The sequence below is a fragment of the Chionomys nivalis genome, chromosome 1 (genome assembly GCF_950005125.1).
Source record: "Chionomys nivalis chromosome 1, mChiNiv1.1, whole genome shotgun sequence".
NCBI lineage: Eukaryota > Metazoa > Chordata > Mammalia > Rodentia > Cricetidae > Chionomys > Chionomys nivalis.
In genome coordinates this window covers 53,454,280-53,474,149 of record NC_080086.1, presented here as the reverse complement: position 1 = coordinate 53,474,149, position 19,870 = coordinate 53,454,280, and the positions used below count along the sequence as shown (strand labels likewise).

Here is a 19,870-nt window from a genome sequence, read left to right as displayed (position 1 = left end):
GAAGGAGGGCTGAGACTGCCCTCTAGGGGTGGTCGACCATCCTGCACCCAGAGCTGGGGAGCCTCGGTAAGGGCACCAACCCTCCCCCCACCCCCCACCCCCACCCGGGTCAGGAATTTGCTTTACTTGGTTGGCATTGCTGCCTTTGTTACATAACTAACTGTGTTCTGTTTTCCCATCTCTCTTCTGGCTCCGTGAGCTGGGGTAAATATGGTAGCCAGTGTCATTGACTCCGTCCCTTCCCGCTTTCCTTCTTTGGTTGAGCTTGCCACAGTCTCAAGGCTGATGTGGCACTGGAGCTGGAAAATGCAGCTCAGCCAATGCCCTGGGAGGGATAGTGGTTTCACGGGGGTGGACAGAAAGGGAGTGATGGGGAAAAAAACCTTCCAAAAATATTTACCAAACAAAGAACCAGGTTTGTGACCAAGACTTTCCGAAGAGACACCCTTAGACGTAACAAACATGTTTCCAGGCCCTTTCCTCGGAAAGGTGGAAATATCCAAGACCTTCCTTCTCCCAGAAAAGACTAACTCACACTCCTGAAAATAAACACGGATGGAACCAGGAGACACCTTCCCCACCCAACATGAGGTGTTGTCTGTTACCTGTAGGGGAGTTGGGGCACACAAGGTTCCTGGGAAGGCTGGAAGGTTTGACATCTGTGGCCCAAGAATATATTGGAAGGGAGCCCACAAATCCCAGGACAGACAAGGGAGATGGTGGCCCAAGTCATGCAAGGAAATCATTCATACTGTCCTGCCTCGCTTTTTGGTGTGTGTGATGTACACGGGTGTGGTGTGCTCGTACGTAGATATGCAGAGTCCAGAAGAGAGCGCTGGCCATCTTGTTCTATCACTCTCTGTCGTACTTCCTGTGGCATGGTTTGTTATTGAACCAGGAGTTAGGCTGGCAGTCAGTAGGTTCCAGCTATGTGTCCTCCTCTTCCTTACACAGTGCCACATTATGGATGCATGTGACCACACCCAGTTTCCACCTGGGTCCTAGGGCTTAGAATTCAGGTACTCATGATTGTGCATCAAGCACTCTTACCAGTGAGCCCTCTCTACAGCCCCTTTTTTTATACACGGCCTAGGATTTGCAGTACAGCTTCCAGGCTGGGATTGCAGGTAGGCAGCACCATGCTCAGATCTTTCTCTTTTCTCTCTGAAGCAAGTTAGAATGTCTGGACAAAGCACTGTGCTTGGGGCGTCCCCAGCAGCCTGTCGCATGGTCTGGACCCTTCTTCCCAGTACTGACTGTAGTTCTAAGGCTTGCTCCTCCACCGTAGACCGTCCTTCAGTGGCTGCAGGTGCTTTGGCATCTCCGTGATCCACGGGGCTCACCCATGCGTGGTTTTGTCCTTTGCTCACCCCTTAATCCCTCCTCGAGCTGCTGTCTTTCCACTGAGCAAGAGCACAGCATTGGGCTTTGTTTCAAGTGATGCTTGCCTGGAATGCCACCTCCTTTCCCCCCCTGTGGAACCTGTGGGCCTGGCCCAGTTCTAGAGAACTGTGAGAGCACTCCAGTACCCTGAAAAGCTTCTCTTGCATGTGTGCCTGTGCGCTGGACTCTATGTGTATTTCTTAACAGGCCTGAAATACAGAATGCTAGCACTCTATTCTGGGCCCCTTATAGGGCATTTGCCATAAAAGGACTATTGTTATATGCAGGTTATAGATAGGAAGCATGAGTGTCAGCAGTGTCAAACACTGCTGTCTGATCACACAGCTACAGAATTCTGGGTAGTTCCCACATCACTCTTAGTCCTAATCTTGGACCTCTTTTCTTCCTGCTTTCTGCACTCTGCCACAACGGCTTTCCCTACTTTTCTTAAAAACTAAACCAAGTCAAGCATGATGGCATATATCTACAATAGCAGAGGCAGAGGTAGCAGGATCAGGAGTTCAAGGCCAGCTTGGACTACCTGAGGTCCTGTCTCAAACAAACAAATATCATATTAAAACAAAACACTGGGTTTTAAGTCAAACTGGGTTCCATCTTTGGACAATCAAGCTTTTGTTTGCAGAGCTGGTTCCTGGTGTTCGATGCACTGTGTCTTCCAGACACCATCCTGGCCCACTCTGTCTAAAACTGCCCCTCCCCAGCTTTCCTTCATATGGCTTTCCATATGATCTCAGGGAACTTGGAGTTTCTGGTATTTTCTTATCATCTCTTTGCTTGTTAAACCAGACCACAAGCACTACAATATGAACTCTTGTAAGCAGGGAATCGTAACTGCGTTCCTCAAAGCTAAATCCCTGGTACCTAGAATACCATCTGGTAGCTTGTGGACACTCAGGGAACATTTGCTAAACAAATAAATGCATTATTCTAGTCTCCAGGCTTTTAACTTCACCTTGATATGATCTCCCTCTAAATGATAGTGTTCGTAGCAATTACAGTTCATAGCATATCATTCAGTTGTGATGTATTTATGCCCATAGGTCTTATATACTTTTTTCACATGCAGATTCTGCCTACATGTGTGTGACTGCTTAATCATTGATTCGTGTGAACTGCTGCGGCTTTCTGGCTGGTATTGTGGAAAACGGACACATCCATTTCCTATTTTATCCAGCAGAGGGCAGACAATCAGATGCCTCTCCACCAGTGATTCAGAGGATGAGGGTGATGGCACAGCAACCCCCACCCCCACCCCACGCCTCCCGCCCCACACTGGCTTTCGGTGAATCATCTTCAGGAAGCATTCTGAGTCTACTATAAGTTTTTTTGGGGGGTTTTGTACACCTCTAAACAAATATCTGGGCTTTACAGCCTGAGTTGAGGGGTTTGTTTAGGTTTCTTGGAGGCCCTGGGTGAGAAATCACTAGCCTGTACAAGGTGTTAAAAACAAACTAAATCATTCCTGAGGTTATTTTCTTCCTGGTTCCACTGAACAACTGAAAACCACTTCCATCGTGAGAGTCACGGAAAGAACGTGGTGGCTGGCCAGCATATTTTGTGTCTGGAACATATTTTCTTGTATTTAAAGAACTCTTTGGAAAATATCTTCAGAAAAGGGAAGGATTCCTCTCATAACACATTAGGCCATAGATAATACAGACAAAATAGGTTGCTATAAAACAGACAGACAGGGACACACACACACTCCAACATGTCAATGTAAAGAATGGAAATAGACAGAAAACAGACGGACAACTTCCAGGGTAGCCAAACCATTAAGTTAGCTTCACGATACAAATGAAGAACAACCTAGTGTTTCCATCACCGACAAGAGTGAATTGGGGGCATTACCACACATTCAAAGACTCAAACTCATTAGCACCCGTTTCTAAACACATTTTAAGGTTTTCTTGTTTGTTTCTTTGTTTTTTCGCTATCCTGCTTCACAACCCTGGCTGGCCTGGAGCTCATTGTGCAGACCAGGTGGCCTAGAACCTTCATCCTTCACCTGGCCTCCACTTCTCGAGGGCTGAGATGGCAGGCATTTGCCGCCACACCTGGTGATATTTGCAAGACTTTTAAAGGCTCCATGTTCCTTTCTTCTTCCTTTATGATGTTTGTAGGGGAAATTTTCCATACGGAGACACTTACAGCTAAGCAGGACACAAATACTTTCTCCCTTGTCGCCAACCGCAAGGATCAGCAAGCTTGTTAACTCAGGCCTGAGGCAAAGGCGTGAAAACCCAGAGCACTTACGTGTCATCTATAAACGTGATTCCAAAGTACTCCTTCTCTTTGAGGTTGAAATGCGACGCCACCAGGTCCAGCAGCTCTCTTGATAAAAGCTTGGGCTGTCAAAACACAAATCTGATTAGCAGCGATTTGCTTGCCCATCTCTCCCGCTGCTGTTACCTCTCACCTGCCCTAACCATCAAAAAAAGCCTTTGCTTGCTTGTGTGGTTTTTAAAATATCATTCTTCATGCCATTGTCACCACTAAGCTCTGAGAACCCAGTTTAAGATGGATCTGCCTGTGAGCTTTGGGGATATTACGGGCCTGGTGGGAAGAAGTATGGCTTGGAATTTGCCAGGATGTTCAACTGATGACTGATGTTGGTCCTGCAAGAACCAGGGAAGCAGGGGCTCCCTTCTGAGCCCTGAGCCTAACAGTCAGGGGTACATAGTGATGGTCTGAAGACTGACTGCTCCTGTTCGAGGAGATGGAATGGGGGGGGGTAGTAAGGAAAGGAAATCAGGAAAAAAGGGAGGAGAAAGACAACAAAAGGGGAGAGAAGGGACAGGGAAGAAAAGAAGGGGTCAGGGAGGAAGAAGAGAAGCAGGCAGAAATCTGGATTAAAAGCTGGTGAGACTACTGTGTGGGTCCTAATTCTCTAATTCTTTTTAAAGACTTACCCATTTTATTTTATGTGTGGTGTTCTTTCTACGTGTACGTTTGTGCATGCTTGGTGCCTGCACAGGTCAGAACTGGAGTTTTGGATGGCTATGAGCCACCATGTGGGTGCTGGGAATCAAACCTGGATCTTCTGTAAGAGCAATAGGCACTCTTACCTACTCAGTCATCTCTCCAACTCCTCTTCTGTCTATTTTAATTGCAGTGTGGGTGCAGTGAGTGAGGGACAAGGCTCAATGAGAAAGTTGAGCTGAGTTGGTTTTGACAAGGCATCAAGGCTAGTCATAGGTATAGTCTACCCACAGGAATTCAGTCTTTTTTTTTTGTCTGTTTGTTTTGTTGTTGTTATTATTGTTGCTTTAAAAAAAATCTTCGGGCCAGGGTTGGGTAAATAGAAGGAAAATCACAAACAAGTAAAATACATAAAACTCATTCTAGCATCATAGATTTTGCAAAGAGCTTCTGCTCATACACATAAAGCGGCTTGACTTGTCAGGATTCTTTCAGGAACAATGAGCTATGATAAGTCAGGAGAAGACCAAGTTTGCTGACCCCAGAGCTACCTTTCTCCCTCAGTCACTAAAGCTTTGAGTTCTAGGCACAGCTAGGTGAACAACCTCGACACAGGCCACCACGTTCCAGGGAGGGCAGAAAGGGGCTATCCCTGAGCATCCAATACCTACCTGAGCATCCAATACCTACCTGAGCATCCAATACCTACCTGAGCATCCAATACCTACCTGAGCATCCAATACCTACCTGAGCATCCAATACCTACCTGAGCATCCAATACCTACCTGAGCATCCAATACCTACCTGGACCAGCAGCTCCAGTCTCCTGTCATCCAGCAGGTGAACCTGGCAATGCCTGCCTTCTGTCATCTGTGGGGACAAAAACATGGGGAGATCTGTCAGAGCCTGGTCTGTCAGTAAAATGCTGACTCACTTAATCGTACATGTGTCACGCTCAGGGAACTCATTAGTGGGTCCCCAGGAAGTAGATGCACAACAGACTTGCGGTGTGACCGAACTGCAGTCTGCAAGCTGCATGAGGCCAAGGACAGCTTTGACAGGGGCCCAATACAAAACCATGCTTACTTAAGACATTACGAGACTTAAAAAAAAAAAAAAAAGAAAGAAAGAAAAAAACTAGATGGTACAGTTCTTGAATACGGACTTTGGAGTCGACAATGCTGTGCCACACTGTCCAAAGGCTGGATACGCCTGGGAGCATTCACGTGGATTTAAAGTAAGGAAAAGATGCAAAGCAAAGACTACTTAATGTTTGGGGGGAATACCACCAACAGTAACAACACACAGGGCACAAGATCATGCGGAGAGATGCAGGTCTCACAGAGGAAACTCCTTTCATCATGGCTGCGCTCTGGTAAATGCAATACTTGCATAGTACAAAGAGAAAAAGACGAGACTGAAGTTCAAATGCAAAGGCCTCAACTTTTGAACTCTCTGCGGTCGCCATCTATAGTTAGCAGTGAAGGTGTACGGCTGACAGTTTGACAGTTTTCTTTTTTTTTTTTTTTTTTTTTGGTTTTTTGAGACAGGGTTTCTCTGTGGCTTTGGAGCCTGTCCTGGAACTAGCTCTGTAGACCAGGCTGGTCTCGAACTCACAGAGATCCGCCTGCCTCTGCCTCCCGAGTGCTGGGATTAAAGGCGTGCGCCACCACGCCCGGCGACATATCAGTTTTCAATGTGTAATTTTTTTTTAAATTGAAAACTGCAGTGCTGGGGATTAGCTGTTGTAATTTCTACCCTTCCCTTAATAAACTGACACTCCAAACCATCCCATCTGTAGATGTCACTACCCTGTCCCTTTGAGGACATCCTGGAGACCACCTCTATGTACACTTTTGATGTGAGCATGTGCAGATATTTCCTTTCTGAGACAGGGTCTTGTATAGTCTAGGCTGGCCCTAAACTTGTAACCTCATGGCCTGAGCATGCTGGGCAGTGGGGTAACAGATGGAAGCCATTGCTCCCATTTTGTCTGTGCTCTTTCCCCTCCCCTTGTGCAGTGCTGAGACTGAACTCAGAACCTCACACAGGTTAGGCAAATGCTCTACCACTGAACAATATTCCTAGCCCTTGGCATATACTTCTATATTTACATTTTTATTAAGTATATATTCATATTAGATATATTTAATATTGTTATATTCCTGCTGGGTGGCAGTAGTGGCGCACGCCTTTAATCCCAGCACTCATGAGGCGGAGGCAGGTGGATCTCTCTGAGTTCGAGGCCAGCCTGGTCTACAGAGCAAGTTCTAGGATAGCCAGCGAAAGACAGAGAAACCCTGTCTCAAAAAGACAAAAACAAACAAACAGACAAACAAACAAAAAAACCCAAAACCAAAAACCCGAACCCCCATGTGATATATATATATATCTTATATATAGTTATATTACACACTTATCCAAATGAAACCATCATCCATGTAAACATATGTGTGTACATGTATGTACACTCACATAAACTTTCAGTTCAAGTGTGATTAAGCTAAGTCTCCTTCTGAGAGATACCCAGGCTGTCCTCAGTATCTCCCTGATGTGAGAACAGCTCAGTGCAGTTTTCATGTCTATTTTTGGCCACAAATGTGGGATTGTTGAGTTACATTTGAAAAGTTTAGAAAACATTCTTTTCCTTTCAGGTATTGTACAAAATTCAGACATTTTTTTAACCCAACATAAAAAGAAAAATTGAGTGGGATGTGATGGTGCACACTTGCAGTGGGGAAGTGGAGGCAGGAGGATCAAGATCAGTACTGGCTACATAATGAATTCAAGTCCAGCCTGAGCTGCATGAAAGATGACTTCAAAAACTCAAAATGAATAAATGAAAAAAAAAAAAACCAAGCTTGTGGTTCTAGCTATCCCTAGATAAGGATGAGCAGATCACTGGAGCACAGTAGTTTGAGACCAGCCTAAGCAACATAGTGAGACTCTCTCTCAAGAACAAGATAGACGCCATTACTGAATACCAGCTGTGTACACACATTGCCCGAGGTGTCTTATATACATTACCTTTGAGCTATAATGGTCCTACGTGTCTTATATACATAACCTTTGAGTTATAATGGTACATTCTGCAATTCCTATTATTATTCACATTCAATAGATAAAGCAACAGAGGCTCAGGGTGGGTACAGGTAACCTGTTTTCAATGCAAAAAATAATTTCTGCACTCAGTTTTGGTTGAACTCTGTTTTAAGCACCTGTGACCCAGCTTAGCAGGGAGTGATAGACACAAGACTCAAAGAAACCACAGAACTGGTGATAGGAGTTCAGTGGACAAGCTTCGCTTAGTTCATGGCCACTGATTACTCTCTTAACTAGGCGATACCCAGGTCAAATACACACCTAGAGTGGCTAAATGGATGGAGATGTCAGTTCTGGTCACAGAGCTGGGCAATGTTATTATTCGGTCTCATCAGAGACCTCCAAAGGATCTGGAGACATGCCATTGAGGAAAATGCCACAATTCACACAATAGTTCAACTTACTAAATTACCCATAATCCAAATACATTTTTTTTCCTCTTCTCTAAAAGTGTATCCCTCGCCACACACACTTAATCTCAGTCCTCAGCAGGCAGATCTCTGTTGAGTTCAAGGACAACCTAGACTACATAATGAATTCAAGGACAGCTAGTGCTATGCCCTGTATCAAAAACAGAACAAACAATCAAAATTTTGTTTTGAGCCTTCCTCTAAACAATCAACATTTCTTTTCTCAACACGTAAATTTATTTTATTATTATTTTTGGTGGTATTATGAATATTATGAGATAGAGTCTCCTGTAGCCTAGATTGGCCTCTGGTTCCTATGTAGCCAAGAAAGACTTCATGCTGTTTTGTCTCCAATTCCCAAGACCTGGATTACTCTAGACTATTAAACAATGAATGTCTTTTTGATGTGACACTCTTTGCAGTGACATACAACTTGATCCTAGTTGACAGAACCAGACATGGTCACTTGCCACAATCAGAACTTCAATCCAAGAAGTCTGGAATTGGATATGAAACCTTGACTGCTATGGAGAAAATCTTGCAGGAAGAATTCAGAGGACAAGTAGCTGAAGGAGGCATGAGAAGTCAGGTGGGCTTAGGGGAAAGCTTGGGAATGACTGTCGGGCTCTAATGTCTTTCCAGACAGTATTCAGGCTTCTGGTCTTCCTAAACCCATGTCTTTGCAGTCTACAAAACTGCTGAGATCAGAAGGATCTGCTTCCTTGCTCTGTGACACTGACTTGCACTGAATTCTACTTCTTCGAGTAGGACACACAGATTGCGTGGGGGATGGGGCAGGGTGGGTATATCTTTTCTGTCTCCCATCTTACCGTTTCTAAAATTATAGGAGCAGGCTTCTGCGTCCAGCTCTTTCCAGAGGTTCTGGGAAATCCCAGCTCAGGTCCTCATCCTTGCTGAGCAAGTACTTTACCAGGTAAGCCTTCTTTCCAGGCCACACATCACAGGTTTCCGTAATTAACCCAAACAAATTGTGTCCAGTGGTCAGTCTTCAAAATGATGGCCCACACAGTCTTGCCATCACCTCAGAGAGGCTAATCCTTGGAAAGGAGAGTCTCTGACACCTCCCTGCATGGAACGGTAAGAGATGACGAGGGCCAGGCCAGGAGGGCAGGGCAAGAGCCCACAGCAGTGTTTGTCTATACCCCGAGTATCCTGTTCAATATTCCCTGAATCCCTTCTCCTGCAGGAAAATGCTTATGAGAGGACGTCATAGGGTTGACTTGACTGACACTAGGAACAGAAAGGCCTGCCCTTGTCTTTGACTTACATGGGAGCTTGAAAAGGGAGAAATGTATTTTGTTCATCAAAACAATGCTTAGGAAGATATTTTAGCTGACAACAGAAACTAAGAGAAGTCACGAAATTCAAACTTCAAGGGAGAACTTCTTTGACAAGAAAAAGATTTGGGAACACAGGGTTTGATTTCCTCCATGGCGGTATTGGCAGCACGAGGCCTGGTATTGTGGTTTGGGGTTCACCCCAGAGTAGGACCTGCAGGGAGTCATGCCAGATGAGTGAGCAAACCTTGACTCAGTAAAGTTTCATGGCACCAGGAAAAATATAGCAGTAGTACCGCTGAAGGTCCTGCTCAGCACAGAGGAACTGCTCAAAGGAATCAACCTCGACTGTCAATTCAGATAGATCAGAAAGTGTCTGTTAGTGTTGTCCATTTCTAGATAAGTCTGTGAGGGTGCTTCCAGAGACATTAGATCACAAGGGCTCCAGCCCAATGAATGGAATAATCCTTTGATGAATTGACAGTCATGTTGGGAGGTGCAAGGAGGCGAGAGGCAGCCTGTTTGGGAAGAGAGATTGCTAGTGCAGTGTTGCTAGTGGAGGCTGTGCCTTGTCTTGTCCCCTTGCTGCATGTGCCCTTTGCTCTGCCCCCCAGCTGCAGTGAGGCGAAGAAGCTTATCTCTAGCACAGCCTCCCATTCCCATAATGCTCTGTCCAAAGGTCAGACCAGGGGAGCCACAGTCGGCTGGATTCTCCTAGAGCAATCAGCACTCAAGAAAACATGTTCTTACAGATCAACACATCCTCATAAATGTGTCCACAGACCAACATGTCCTCACAGATGCGTCCACAGATCAACACATCCTCATAAGCGTGTCCACAGACCACCTGGTAAACACAATTACTCAACTGAGACTTTTCTCTCAGATTCCTCTAGGCTGTGGCAAGGGTGACAGTTAATGCCAGGACACACCCTACTTCTCTGAAAACTGGTAAACAGGTAACCTTTTTTCAGTCTTATACATACTCATTTTAGGGAAGATCAACAGCAGGGCAAATTAGCAAGCCAGTTAAAAAGCACATGACAGGAAAAATTGTGCAGAGCTGATAGGAAGAAATAGAGGAAGAGAAAGGACCAGGGGTTCCTGCCGGCCTCCAGCACTGCTCACGGGCCCCGCTGTGACCCAGGTGCTGCCACACAGTTAACCCCGAGACATCCCTGAGGCAGGAACTCTCCTCACTCCAGCATCATGAGGGAAACCAAAGGCAAAGCCCTATGACCTACAAGATAAACAACGGAACTGGAGCTCAGCCGAAGACCCCGACTCTGAGTCGCACAGCGCTGCATGTGGCCCTGCATCTAGCACACGCTGACAAACCTGGGAAAGCCTTCCTGTGAGGACCATCGTAAAGGATCATGAGAGCAGGTAGAAATGGAAAGACAGGACCGCGAAGCAGTTATGGAAGCTCATTCACTTCTAGATAAAAATACGTGCATGGGAAAGCACTCCGAACCAGGGAATTTATAAATAGAATAGGGAGAGAGTCTATTAATGGCCACTTGCTTGAGATAGGAGGAAAGTGAGGTCAGATTCACCCAAAGCCACACGAGTTATTAATGCTAGACCTGGGAATGAGAGCTGAACTCTGCCTCCTGAGTCAGAGCATAACTGATGTATGCAAGTTACTCAGCTTCTTTAAAAATAAAAGCCATCTAATTCAAGTGAACATTAGGTCAATAGGTCAGTTATAAATACACACATATGTATGGTATATATACACATACCATAACAACAAAAAGAAAACCCCAAGGCAGGCATTGTCTCACTTATTTTAAAGCACAACTCTCAAAAATGCTTAATTTTTAAGTTTCAACCAGGGCTCTGTTTAAGAGACAAGTATGTGGGATCCTTAATTATCTAAACCCAGAATCACCTTTGAGATCCACAGAGACCGTGGGAATAGCTTCAGAATTTGCCTCTAGCTGTCAACGACAGCTAAGAGCAGCGACTTCTTGAGTAAATTACTCTCTCTCTCTCTCTCTCTCTCTCTCTCTATATATATATATATATATATATATATATATATATATATATTCAAACATGATCTCCTTGGAGACCTTGTGCAGCAGCCACCCAGACGATTCGCCTTCTCCCACCTCTTCCCCACCCTACTCCAGGTATCTAGAGGTTAGAACAGTGCATGCTGGGTTAGAACTCCCACCTCGGACTGCGTTTGCTTCCTAGCTGATAAGAACGGGTCCTCAGCCTGCAAGTGCTGGTAGCTGGTGCAAATGCTTTGTCTAGCGGCTCAGCTGTCATGTGGGGAAGAGCTACAGGGAAGTGAGAATCTGCTACAGGCTTGACCTCTGCTTGCAGCGCTCAGATGTGGCAGCACTTGGTGGGGTCTTGATCTATGAGGGAGCACTCACCACCTGGCCCGAGCCCCAGCCTCTCTACCTGACTGAGGAGATGTGAGAGGTGGGGAGCTATGGGGTAACAATCCCACACAGGCCAGAAGAGACCCACTTAGGATGTCTGGGGTCAGACTAGCAAGTAACAGGAAATAACAACTATGAAAAAAGCCAACTCCTCGCTGCCTTTGGTTTTGCTTTAGCTGATGTTTGGAACACAGAAACACGAACACTTGATAAGGAAGTAGGAAGCTTCTTGTTTCCCCCTTTTTTCTTCCGGTTCCCTACTGACTTCCTGAGACTCAGCAGAAGAGACCTGGCCTCCTGAAAATGACTTCTCGGGGCTTTGGGTGGTGTGACCCAGCTGAAGTCTGATGGGCTATCTGGATGAGTGCCCAGTCAGCTCTCGGGCCAGGTCCTTAGCTCCCACGCCACGGGGCAATCACTGCGAGAGTGATACCTTCTAAATGAAGATTAGACCTCTCTGCTTTTCTACTTAGAGATGGCCAATCTCTTCCCACACAACCCACCTAGAAACTAACTCCTCACTTGTGCTGACAAGAAAAGGCCTATCACAGCTAATATTGTCAACAGGCTTTGAAAGCACCTAGGACACAGACCCCTAGGAATGCTTGTGAAGAAACCCAGATGGGTTACCGAGGGTTAGAAGACATATCTTAAGTGTTGGTGGCAACATCCCATGGGCTGAGGTCCTGGGGTGAATAAGAAGAAAGTGACCTTAGGGTCTGTGATGATGTCTGAGGCCTGTTAGCACAGGGGGTCATTGGAGCCATTGAGTCAGCCCCGCCATTCACTTGCTCTGGGAGAGTTGGCTCTGCCCCTTGCTGGATACTGCAGCAGGAGAGCTGGCCCTGCCCCTCAGGGGAGAGCTGGACCCCTGCACTCAGAAAAGATGGTCCCACCCCTCGCCACAGGCAAGCACCTGAGCTGATCCTGCAGTGGGGATGCAGGTGAGCTGACCCCAAGGGTTTGAGAACAGCCGAGCTGACTCTACCTCTTTCTTCTGCCATCTGGAGGCATGGGCGAAAGAAAGATGCCCTCCCACCCACCTACGCACTCACCCTACCTGCAGCAGGTGAGAGAGCTGGCCCTTGGGTCACAAGAGGGAACTAGTCCTGCCCCTCACCAGCTGCAGGACATAAGAGAGCAGGCCTTGTACCCTGGCAGGGCAGCACAGTAAAACTACCCCTGTTGTCAAGGGCGTAGGTGAGCCAGTCCTGAGGGCAAGGAGCAGAACTGACCCCCACCTCCCCATATGCCCCTTACAGCAATCAGGAGAGAAGGTCCTGAGCCGAGCCTTCCTTAAGCAAAATAGCAGAATTGGCCCTGGTGGTGTGAGTGGGTGACGGGGATCTGAGGGTCTGAGAGCAGGAGAACTGGCCCAGTTCCTTGCTGCAGGCTGCACCAGGTAAGCTAGCGGAGGCAGTGCTGGAGAGTCAGCTCTCCCAGAGAGTGATGATGAGGGAAAGCTGGCAGGCTGACCAACCCAGCTACCACCCAGACTCAGAACCAGAGCTATGAGTTGACCCACCCCAACGTCCACCCCATCCATGAACTGTTGGAGCAGGACTATGAAGAGGAGGAACCTACAGATCCAAAACAGCGGGGTATCCATGACACAGGACAACAGGATACCCCAGAGGAGCCTGGGTGAGAGTCCATCATCAGCGGAGTAGCAGACGAGAGGCCTCAAGCCAAACCAATACGACTCATGGCAATAAAACTTGCAAGTATAGATGAATGAGTAAAGGGTAAACTGTGTGACTCAATGGATCTCACTACAGCTTCCACGACAAGGTTCATCTCCCCCACCTTTTGTTTTAGTTTTTATTTATTGTTTTATTTGATTTTTGGTTTTTCATTTAAATTTGATTTTGATTTGGGGGACATTGCAAGGCTAGGGGATGAATGCAAGGGGGTAAGGGAATAAGAGGGATAGGGATACATGACATAAAATCCATAAAGAATCAATAAAAAGTTTTTTTTTTTAAAAAAGAGTGAGCTGAGTGCCAACCTTTCCTCTTCTCCTTCCTTCTCTATTTTTCTCTCTCTCCTTCTCCCCCTCTCCCCTCCCCTCCTCCTTTTCTCCCCATCTCCCCTTTCTCTCTTTCCTTTCTCTTTTCTCCCCTCCTGTCTCTCTCTCTCGTTTCTGACTATCGATGCAACATGACCAGCAGCCTCATGCTCTCGCTGCCTTGTCTTGCTGCTATGATGGACGGAACTGTGAGCCAGATAAGCCCTTCCTTCCTTACGTCATGCTTGTCAGGTGTTTTGTCATGGTGCTAAGGAGAGCAATGAACACAGGGCTCATCCCTTCTACTTTTATTTCTTTCTCATGCTCACCTCTGACTCAGCACAGATGCATTGGCCTCCTTTACTTCAAACCAAACCCTTGGTCCTACGTTAAGGCTTCACATACGCTGTTCCCTCTGCCTGGAGTGCCCGGCCCCAATTCAATTCATCCTCTTGTTTCTTCACTTCCTTCAGATCTGAGATCAGAGGTCCACCACCTTCTCAGAAATGCCTTCCTTGTCTTGTCAAAGGTGGAGCCTCCTCCACTCCATCCTGGTGTTGTATCCCTAAGACCTACAGTTTCTCTGTCAGCTAGTTGTCTGTCTGTCTGTCTTAAGTTTCACAGTATGGGAGACCTTAAACATGTTGTGAACTATTCCCCTAGGGCTTCAACCAAAACAGGGTCTCCAAAATTTTCCTAGTGAAGGCTGGGAGCAACACGCTTCTGAGTAATGCATGCAAACCTGAAGGAACCCCAGACCACATGTAAATCTGGGTGCAGCAGAATGCACACCTGTAATCCTAGTGTTCCTATGGGGAGGTGGAAGGTGGACACAGAAGAATCCCTGGTAACTCACTGGCCAACTGGCATGGCATAAGAAGCAGTGAACTTTATGTATACACTGTTCTGCCTGCAGGCCAGAAGAGGGCACCAGATCTCATTACAGACAGTTGTGAGCCACCTTGTGATTGCTGAGAATTGAACTCAGGATCGCTGAAATAGCAGCCAGTGCTCCCGATCTGAGCCGTCTGTCCAGTCGCATGAACCAGACCAATGACTCACCTCAGAGAACATTCTGTGAGAGGAGTGACTGGTCAGAAGGACACACCAAAGCTCCTGACGTGATTAGGGTGAATGAAGAGGTGTTGGCAAGATGGAGGAGTTTTTGGTTTGTTTCTTTGGTTTTGTTTTTAATTAATTTATGCATGGGGGGGCACACTTCAGTATTGTGGGGCAGATATGGAGGGAGGTGGGTGGGACTGGGGTGCATGACATAAAATTTCCAAAGAACCAATAAAGAATTAATTATGTTTTAACAAAAGAAGTGAACAAAAGGAGATCCTGCTTCTGAACAAGAGCGAGGTAAGGTTGTCCTTTGACCTCCAGGCGAGTGCCGTGGCACTGCACAAATCTTCCTAGTGAGTTGATGGAATCTGGATGCTAAAACACATTCATTAACATGGACATCCCTGGTTCTCAACCTTCCTAATGCTGTGACCCTTCAATACAGTTCCTCATGCTGTGGTGACCCCCAACCACAAAATTATTTTTGTTGTTACTTCATAACTATAATTTTGTTACTATTATGAATCGTAATGTAAATATCTGTGGTTTTTGATGGTCTTAAGCGACCTCTGTGAAAGTTGTTCAACCCATAGGTTAAAAACTGATGATTTCCATGGATAGAGCATGACCTAATGAGAGACTGTCCCGAGCAACTCCCAAACCATGGCCCAGAAAACCTGACACACCAGGAAACAAACGTTCCATCCCGAGAGCAAGGTGAGCTATTAAACTCCTCCTCGGATGAGTCTCTGGGGCGAGAGAGAGGGCGATCTAGGCCAGTCTTACTCTGAGACCTATTGAGTGGAGGGAGTTTTAGATTTCACCCGGATGATGTCAACCCCAGCAGAACAGGGCCCCTTTATACCATCTCTGGGTGGTGACTGAGCGTGAGCTATTGACACTCCCGTCCCAAGAACAGCCTGCGCTGACACAGATGTCTCCAGAAAAGTCAGCTGTGATTTCCCCTTCAGTTCTCTCAAGACGGTGCCTGTCTTTCCACCGTGCAACCGTACTTTCTATCAAGTGCGGACTTAGTGGCATACGACGCGTGTGCTCTCTTGATGCGTGCTGCTAACGAGGCCAGGAAGTAGGAAGCATTACTACTCTGATTACACAGAGGCCAAAGCAGAGTCCCAGAGGGCTGGTCACACTACTGCAATGTGGGGCGGAAGTCCCAGGCGCCTGGAAGGCCCCTTGGGAGAGGTAAAAGTAAAGGAGACAGAGGGTGAGGAGGAAAGACAGGTAGCAAAAAAGTAAAAGAGGAAAAATAGGTGAGGGAGGAATAAGGGAAAAAATTGAGAATTTCGTTTGCTAAAGATGAAATTGAGTGCTGGGCATGATAGTGCATGTCTGTGACCCCAACAACTCAGAAGTCTGAGGCAGAAGAATCGAGAGTTCAAGGATAGCCTTGGCTAAATCAGACATTTTGTCAGAAAAAAAGAAAGAAAAGAAAAAAGAAGAGAAGGGAGGAAATTCAGTCATTGAATCGCTGTCTTTACAAAATGTGGCATAAGCCAGACCGAGAACCTCCTGAAATCACTGCCTATGTTTACTACTGAGTTGTATTGTGCAGTGGAGATGGGATTCATCCACACTGAGACAGCGGCTCTACCAGGCTTCTGTGATGCCCTGGGATGATACCTATCAGTTGGGTAGCATCCTGGGCCGGAGTCCACATTAACCTGACTTGTGATTGACTCCCGCACACATAATGCCAAGCACTCAGGTCTCCAGCGTGTGCTTCCACTCCTGTTCCAGCAGCAGTGTTCTAAGTGCCACTGTTAGTACAAACGGGGATCAATTGATGAGGCCACCAGGCCACTGCCTTTGGAGCTCGCCCGAGAGTTCTCAGCCTCAACACTGTGGCCCTTTGCAGCTGCAGAAAGGTTTGGTATTTCTCTGGGGTGGGCCACTGAGCACTGTCTACCCCAGCGAATAATCTTCCACTGCTGTGAGCCCAAATCCACCTCCAAACATCAATAAAGGTCTGCTCCAGACAGAATGTTCCCTTTGGAGAAAAACTGCTTTAGACGTAATAGAGAAGCTACGGGCAATTAAACCAGTAAGAAAATTTCAGATCATGGAAAGCGCTTAAGGTTCAGCAGGTCAAAGGGCTTATCCTTATCCAAGTCTCAGGCCTGAGTTTGATCCCTGGGACTCACAAGGCAGATGGAGAGGACAGATCTAAGTTGTCCTCTGCCCTCCACAGATGTGCCCTGGTACACACATGTAACTACCTACTTACCTGCCTAAATGAATAAATAAAAATAAAAACCAATAGAGAAAAAGGAGAGGGTGGGGACTTGAAATAGAGCTCAGAGGTCTGCTAGAACTCACTTTCTCTTTACCCAGGAGACACGGAAAATGAGTTTGTGGATGAAGAGAATGTTTCCTTGTTCATTGTTGTTGACAAGTGGCCACCAGCAGGGACGGAAAGGCTAACCTCTTTTCTGGACATTAGCATTTAATTACGAGCTCCTATCTTCCTGGTGTGTGTGTGTGTGTGTGTGTGTGTGTGTGTCTGGTGGGAAAGTACGCAAGGCAGGCTGGGAGTTTAAACTCTGGATTCTGTGAACCGCTGTTCTTGTGTGTTTTGTTTTGTTTTTCCCAGCACCAGTACCTTGGGGCAAGATAGTTCCTGGGGAAAGCATTTTCACAAGTGCTAATCCCTAGTCTCAGTTTCTGTCCCTGTGTAACAGGAAAGAGAAAAAAAAAAAACACTTCATAGGCTCAGGACACAGCTCAGTGCATAAGAGACCAATGCTCTGCAATTCCCGCATCCCAGCAGGGAACTAAGGGGTGGAGACCACAGAACAGTTTAAAACCTCTTGGCCTAGCTGGCTCGAGTGCCTGGCTAACCAGCTAACAGACAGGAATAGCAAAAAAGACCCAGCCTCCTTAGCCTCTCTCTCTCTCTCTCTCTCTCTCTCTCTCTTTTTCTCTCTCTAACCCACACCCCCCCACACCCCCACACACCCCCATGAATAAATTTCACCTAGCTTGAAAAACATTTTTGTATGTATGTATGTATGTATGTATGTATGTATTTATTTATTTATATTGCTGTTGTTTGAGGCAGGGTCCCGTTATGAAGCTTAGGTTGGCCTGGAGTTCATTACGCAGCTCAGACGTCGGCGTTCTGAGTGGTAGGATTTCAGGTGTGCGCCACCATGCCTGGTTTCCTATAATTCTCTGCTGTTCTTTGATGTTGGGCATTGGAGGCAGGGCAACGCTCGTGTTAAACACATGCTTCACCCATAGACTTCCAGCCTTTCCTGTTTTTCTCTTGTATTCAAGCCAGTTGATCCTGACGTCTATGTCAAAGGAACGGAGGATAACCATGAAAAATGGAGATCACAGGCCTTTACCCTAGTGCAGAGAAGTCTCATGGACAGTAGATATGGTTTGTTAATTATTCTACTAAATGTAAATGCTTAGGTTACTTATGTGGCTTATTCCACCTCCCCTTCTCCATCCCCCTGCCCTCCAAAATGTTTCTTCTGCACTATTAAGATGTCAAACGGTCACATTCAAATTGAAAAATCAACCCATTAATCAAACAATGGACAGGGCAGCAATCCAATATCTGGGATTAATTCCTTTCTTATCTCACTTTCATGATCAATAAACTAACTCAAAACCACCATTTAGGGATGAGGGCATAGCTCAGTGGCAAAGTGTTGGCTTAGTAAATGTGAGGCACTGAGCTTCATCACCAGTACCGCAAACACGTTACAACAGCCTTCCCTGTGCCTGAAGCCAGGGAACACTGTTGTTCCTGGGAACACTCTTGGTTTTTGTATGATTGCAACCAGACTGTTCCTGGGACTGAGTTCCTTAATTCTTGCCACCACCATCATCACCACCACCAAAAGGAATTAATGCACGCACATAGATTATTTGTATCAGGTATGCTCACTTACCTATTTATTTATATATGTATCGAATGTTTCTATTTATTCTTTGAAAATGCCATATAATATTTTTTTTTTTTGGTTTTTCGAGACAGGGTTTCTCTGTGGCTTTGGAGCCTGTCCTGGAACTAGCTCTTGTAGACCAGGCTGGTCTCGAACTCACAGAGATCCGCCTGCCTCTGCCTCCCGAGTGCTGGGATTAAAGGTGTGCGCCACCACTGCCCGGCCATATAATATATTTTGAGCACATTTTTCACCTCTCCCTACTTCTCCCAGGTCCCTCTCATAAAGTATTTTTAAACTCAAATATGGCACTGGGTTTCACAGGCGCATTTTCAGACAAGTGTATATGATGTGTTCTGAGCACATCCCCTGCTCCCCTATCCTCTCTTCTACCCAGCCCCTCACTCTCATTAATTCACATGGGTCCTTACATGGTTTCACTTCCATTTTCAGGCCCTATAAATATACATGATTTTGTGCTATGCTTGTTTGCATGTGTGTATGCACACTCACACATTCGTTGGAACATGTACACATGGGTACATGCATAGGGAGGTCATGGGATAAGCTTGAGCGTTGTTCCTCAGGGGCTGTACACCTTGGTTCTTTGAGAGCCTCTCTCACTGCCCGAGAGTTTCCAGATTAACTTAAATTGCCTGGCTAGCAAGTCCCAAGGCTCCTCCCACCTCTGTCTCCCCAGCACTGGTATTATAAATAGGGTTGCTATACATGTCTTGGTTTTGTTTTTGTTTTTTGTTTTTTCTTTTTTTTACAGCATCTCTCCGTGTAGTCTTGGCTGTTCTGGAGTCCTGGAACTCACTCTGTAGACCAGGCTGGCCTTGAATTCATAGAGATCCACCTGTCTCTGCCTCCTGAGTGCTGGAATGAAAGGTCTGAGCCACCATGCTCAGCCTCTTACAAGGCTTTTTAGAAAGTGTTGAAGAGATTAAACTCAGGTTCAATCCCCCTCCCCAGCCCTTCCTCCATCATGTCCTCATACACATTGGTTTACTGCAGACTCACAAGAGCCCTGTGAAATCAGTTTCTCTTTTACTGTGAGAAAGCTGCCCCCCCCCCAGGCTTGAGAACAACCCCCTGAGGTCACAGCCGGTAATGAAGGACTGAGAAAACTTGTCAAGGGGCTCATCAGATGGCAAGGAAGGAAAGCCACTGGGGCTGTAATGATGCAGGTGCAGGTGCAGTGGGCACCACATTGTTATGGTGTGAATAAAGGCACTCCTGCAGCTGGTACCCGACAGATGGCCCAGAGAACACTGTCTAGAGGTCATGGCCACAAAGCCATTCAGGTTATTTCTGCAGTTCCTCTTTTTAGAAAACCAGTGGT

At 46.4% G+C, this 19,870-nt stretch overlaps 1 protein-coding gene across 4 annotated transcripts in view; it reads right to left on the bottom strand.

The window, feature by feature from the left end:
* Frmd4b (FERM domain containing 4B) overlaps positions 1-19,870 on the bottom strand; it is a 332,706-nt gene that overhangs the window by 125,390 nt on the left and 187,446 nt on the right. For 3 of the 4 annotated variants that reach the window (XM_057768449.1, XM_057768432.1, XM_057768440.1), the window contains 2 exons: positions 5,131-5,196; positions 3,661-3,755 (listed from right to left, as the gene is read on the bottom strand). In XM_057768449.1, the coding sequence (XP_057624432.1) occupies positions 3,661-3,755; positions 5,131-5,196 (161 nt within the window). Of the gene's footprint in view, positions 1-3,660; positions 3,756-5,130; positions 5,197-11,318; positions 11,378-19,870 lie in introns of those variants that run through there. The other variant, XM_057768458.1, reaches the window with a different exon arrangement.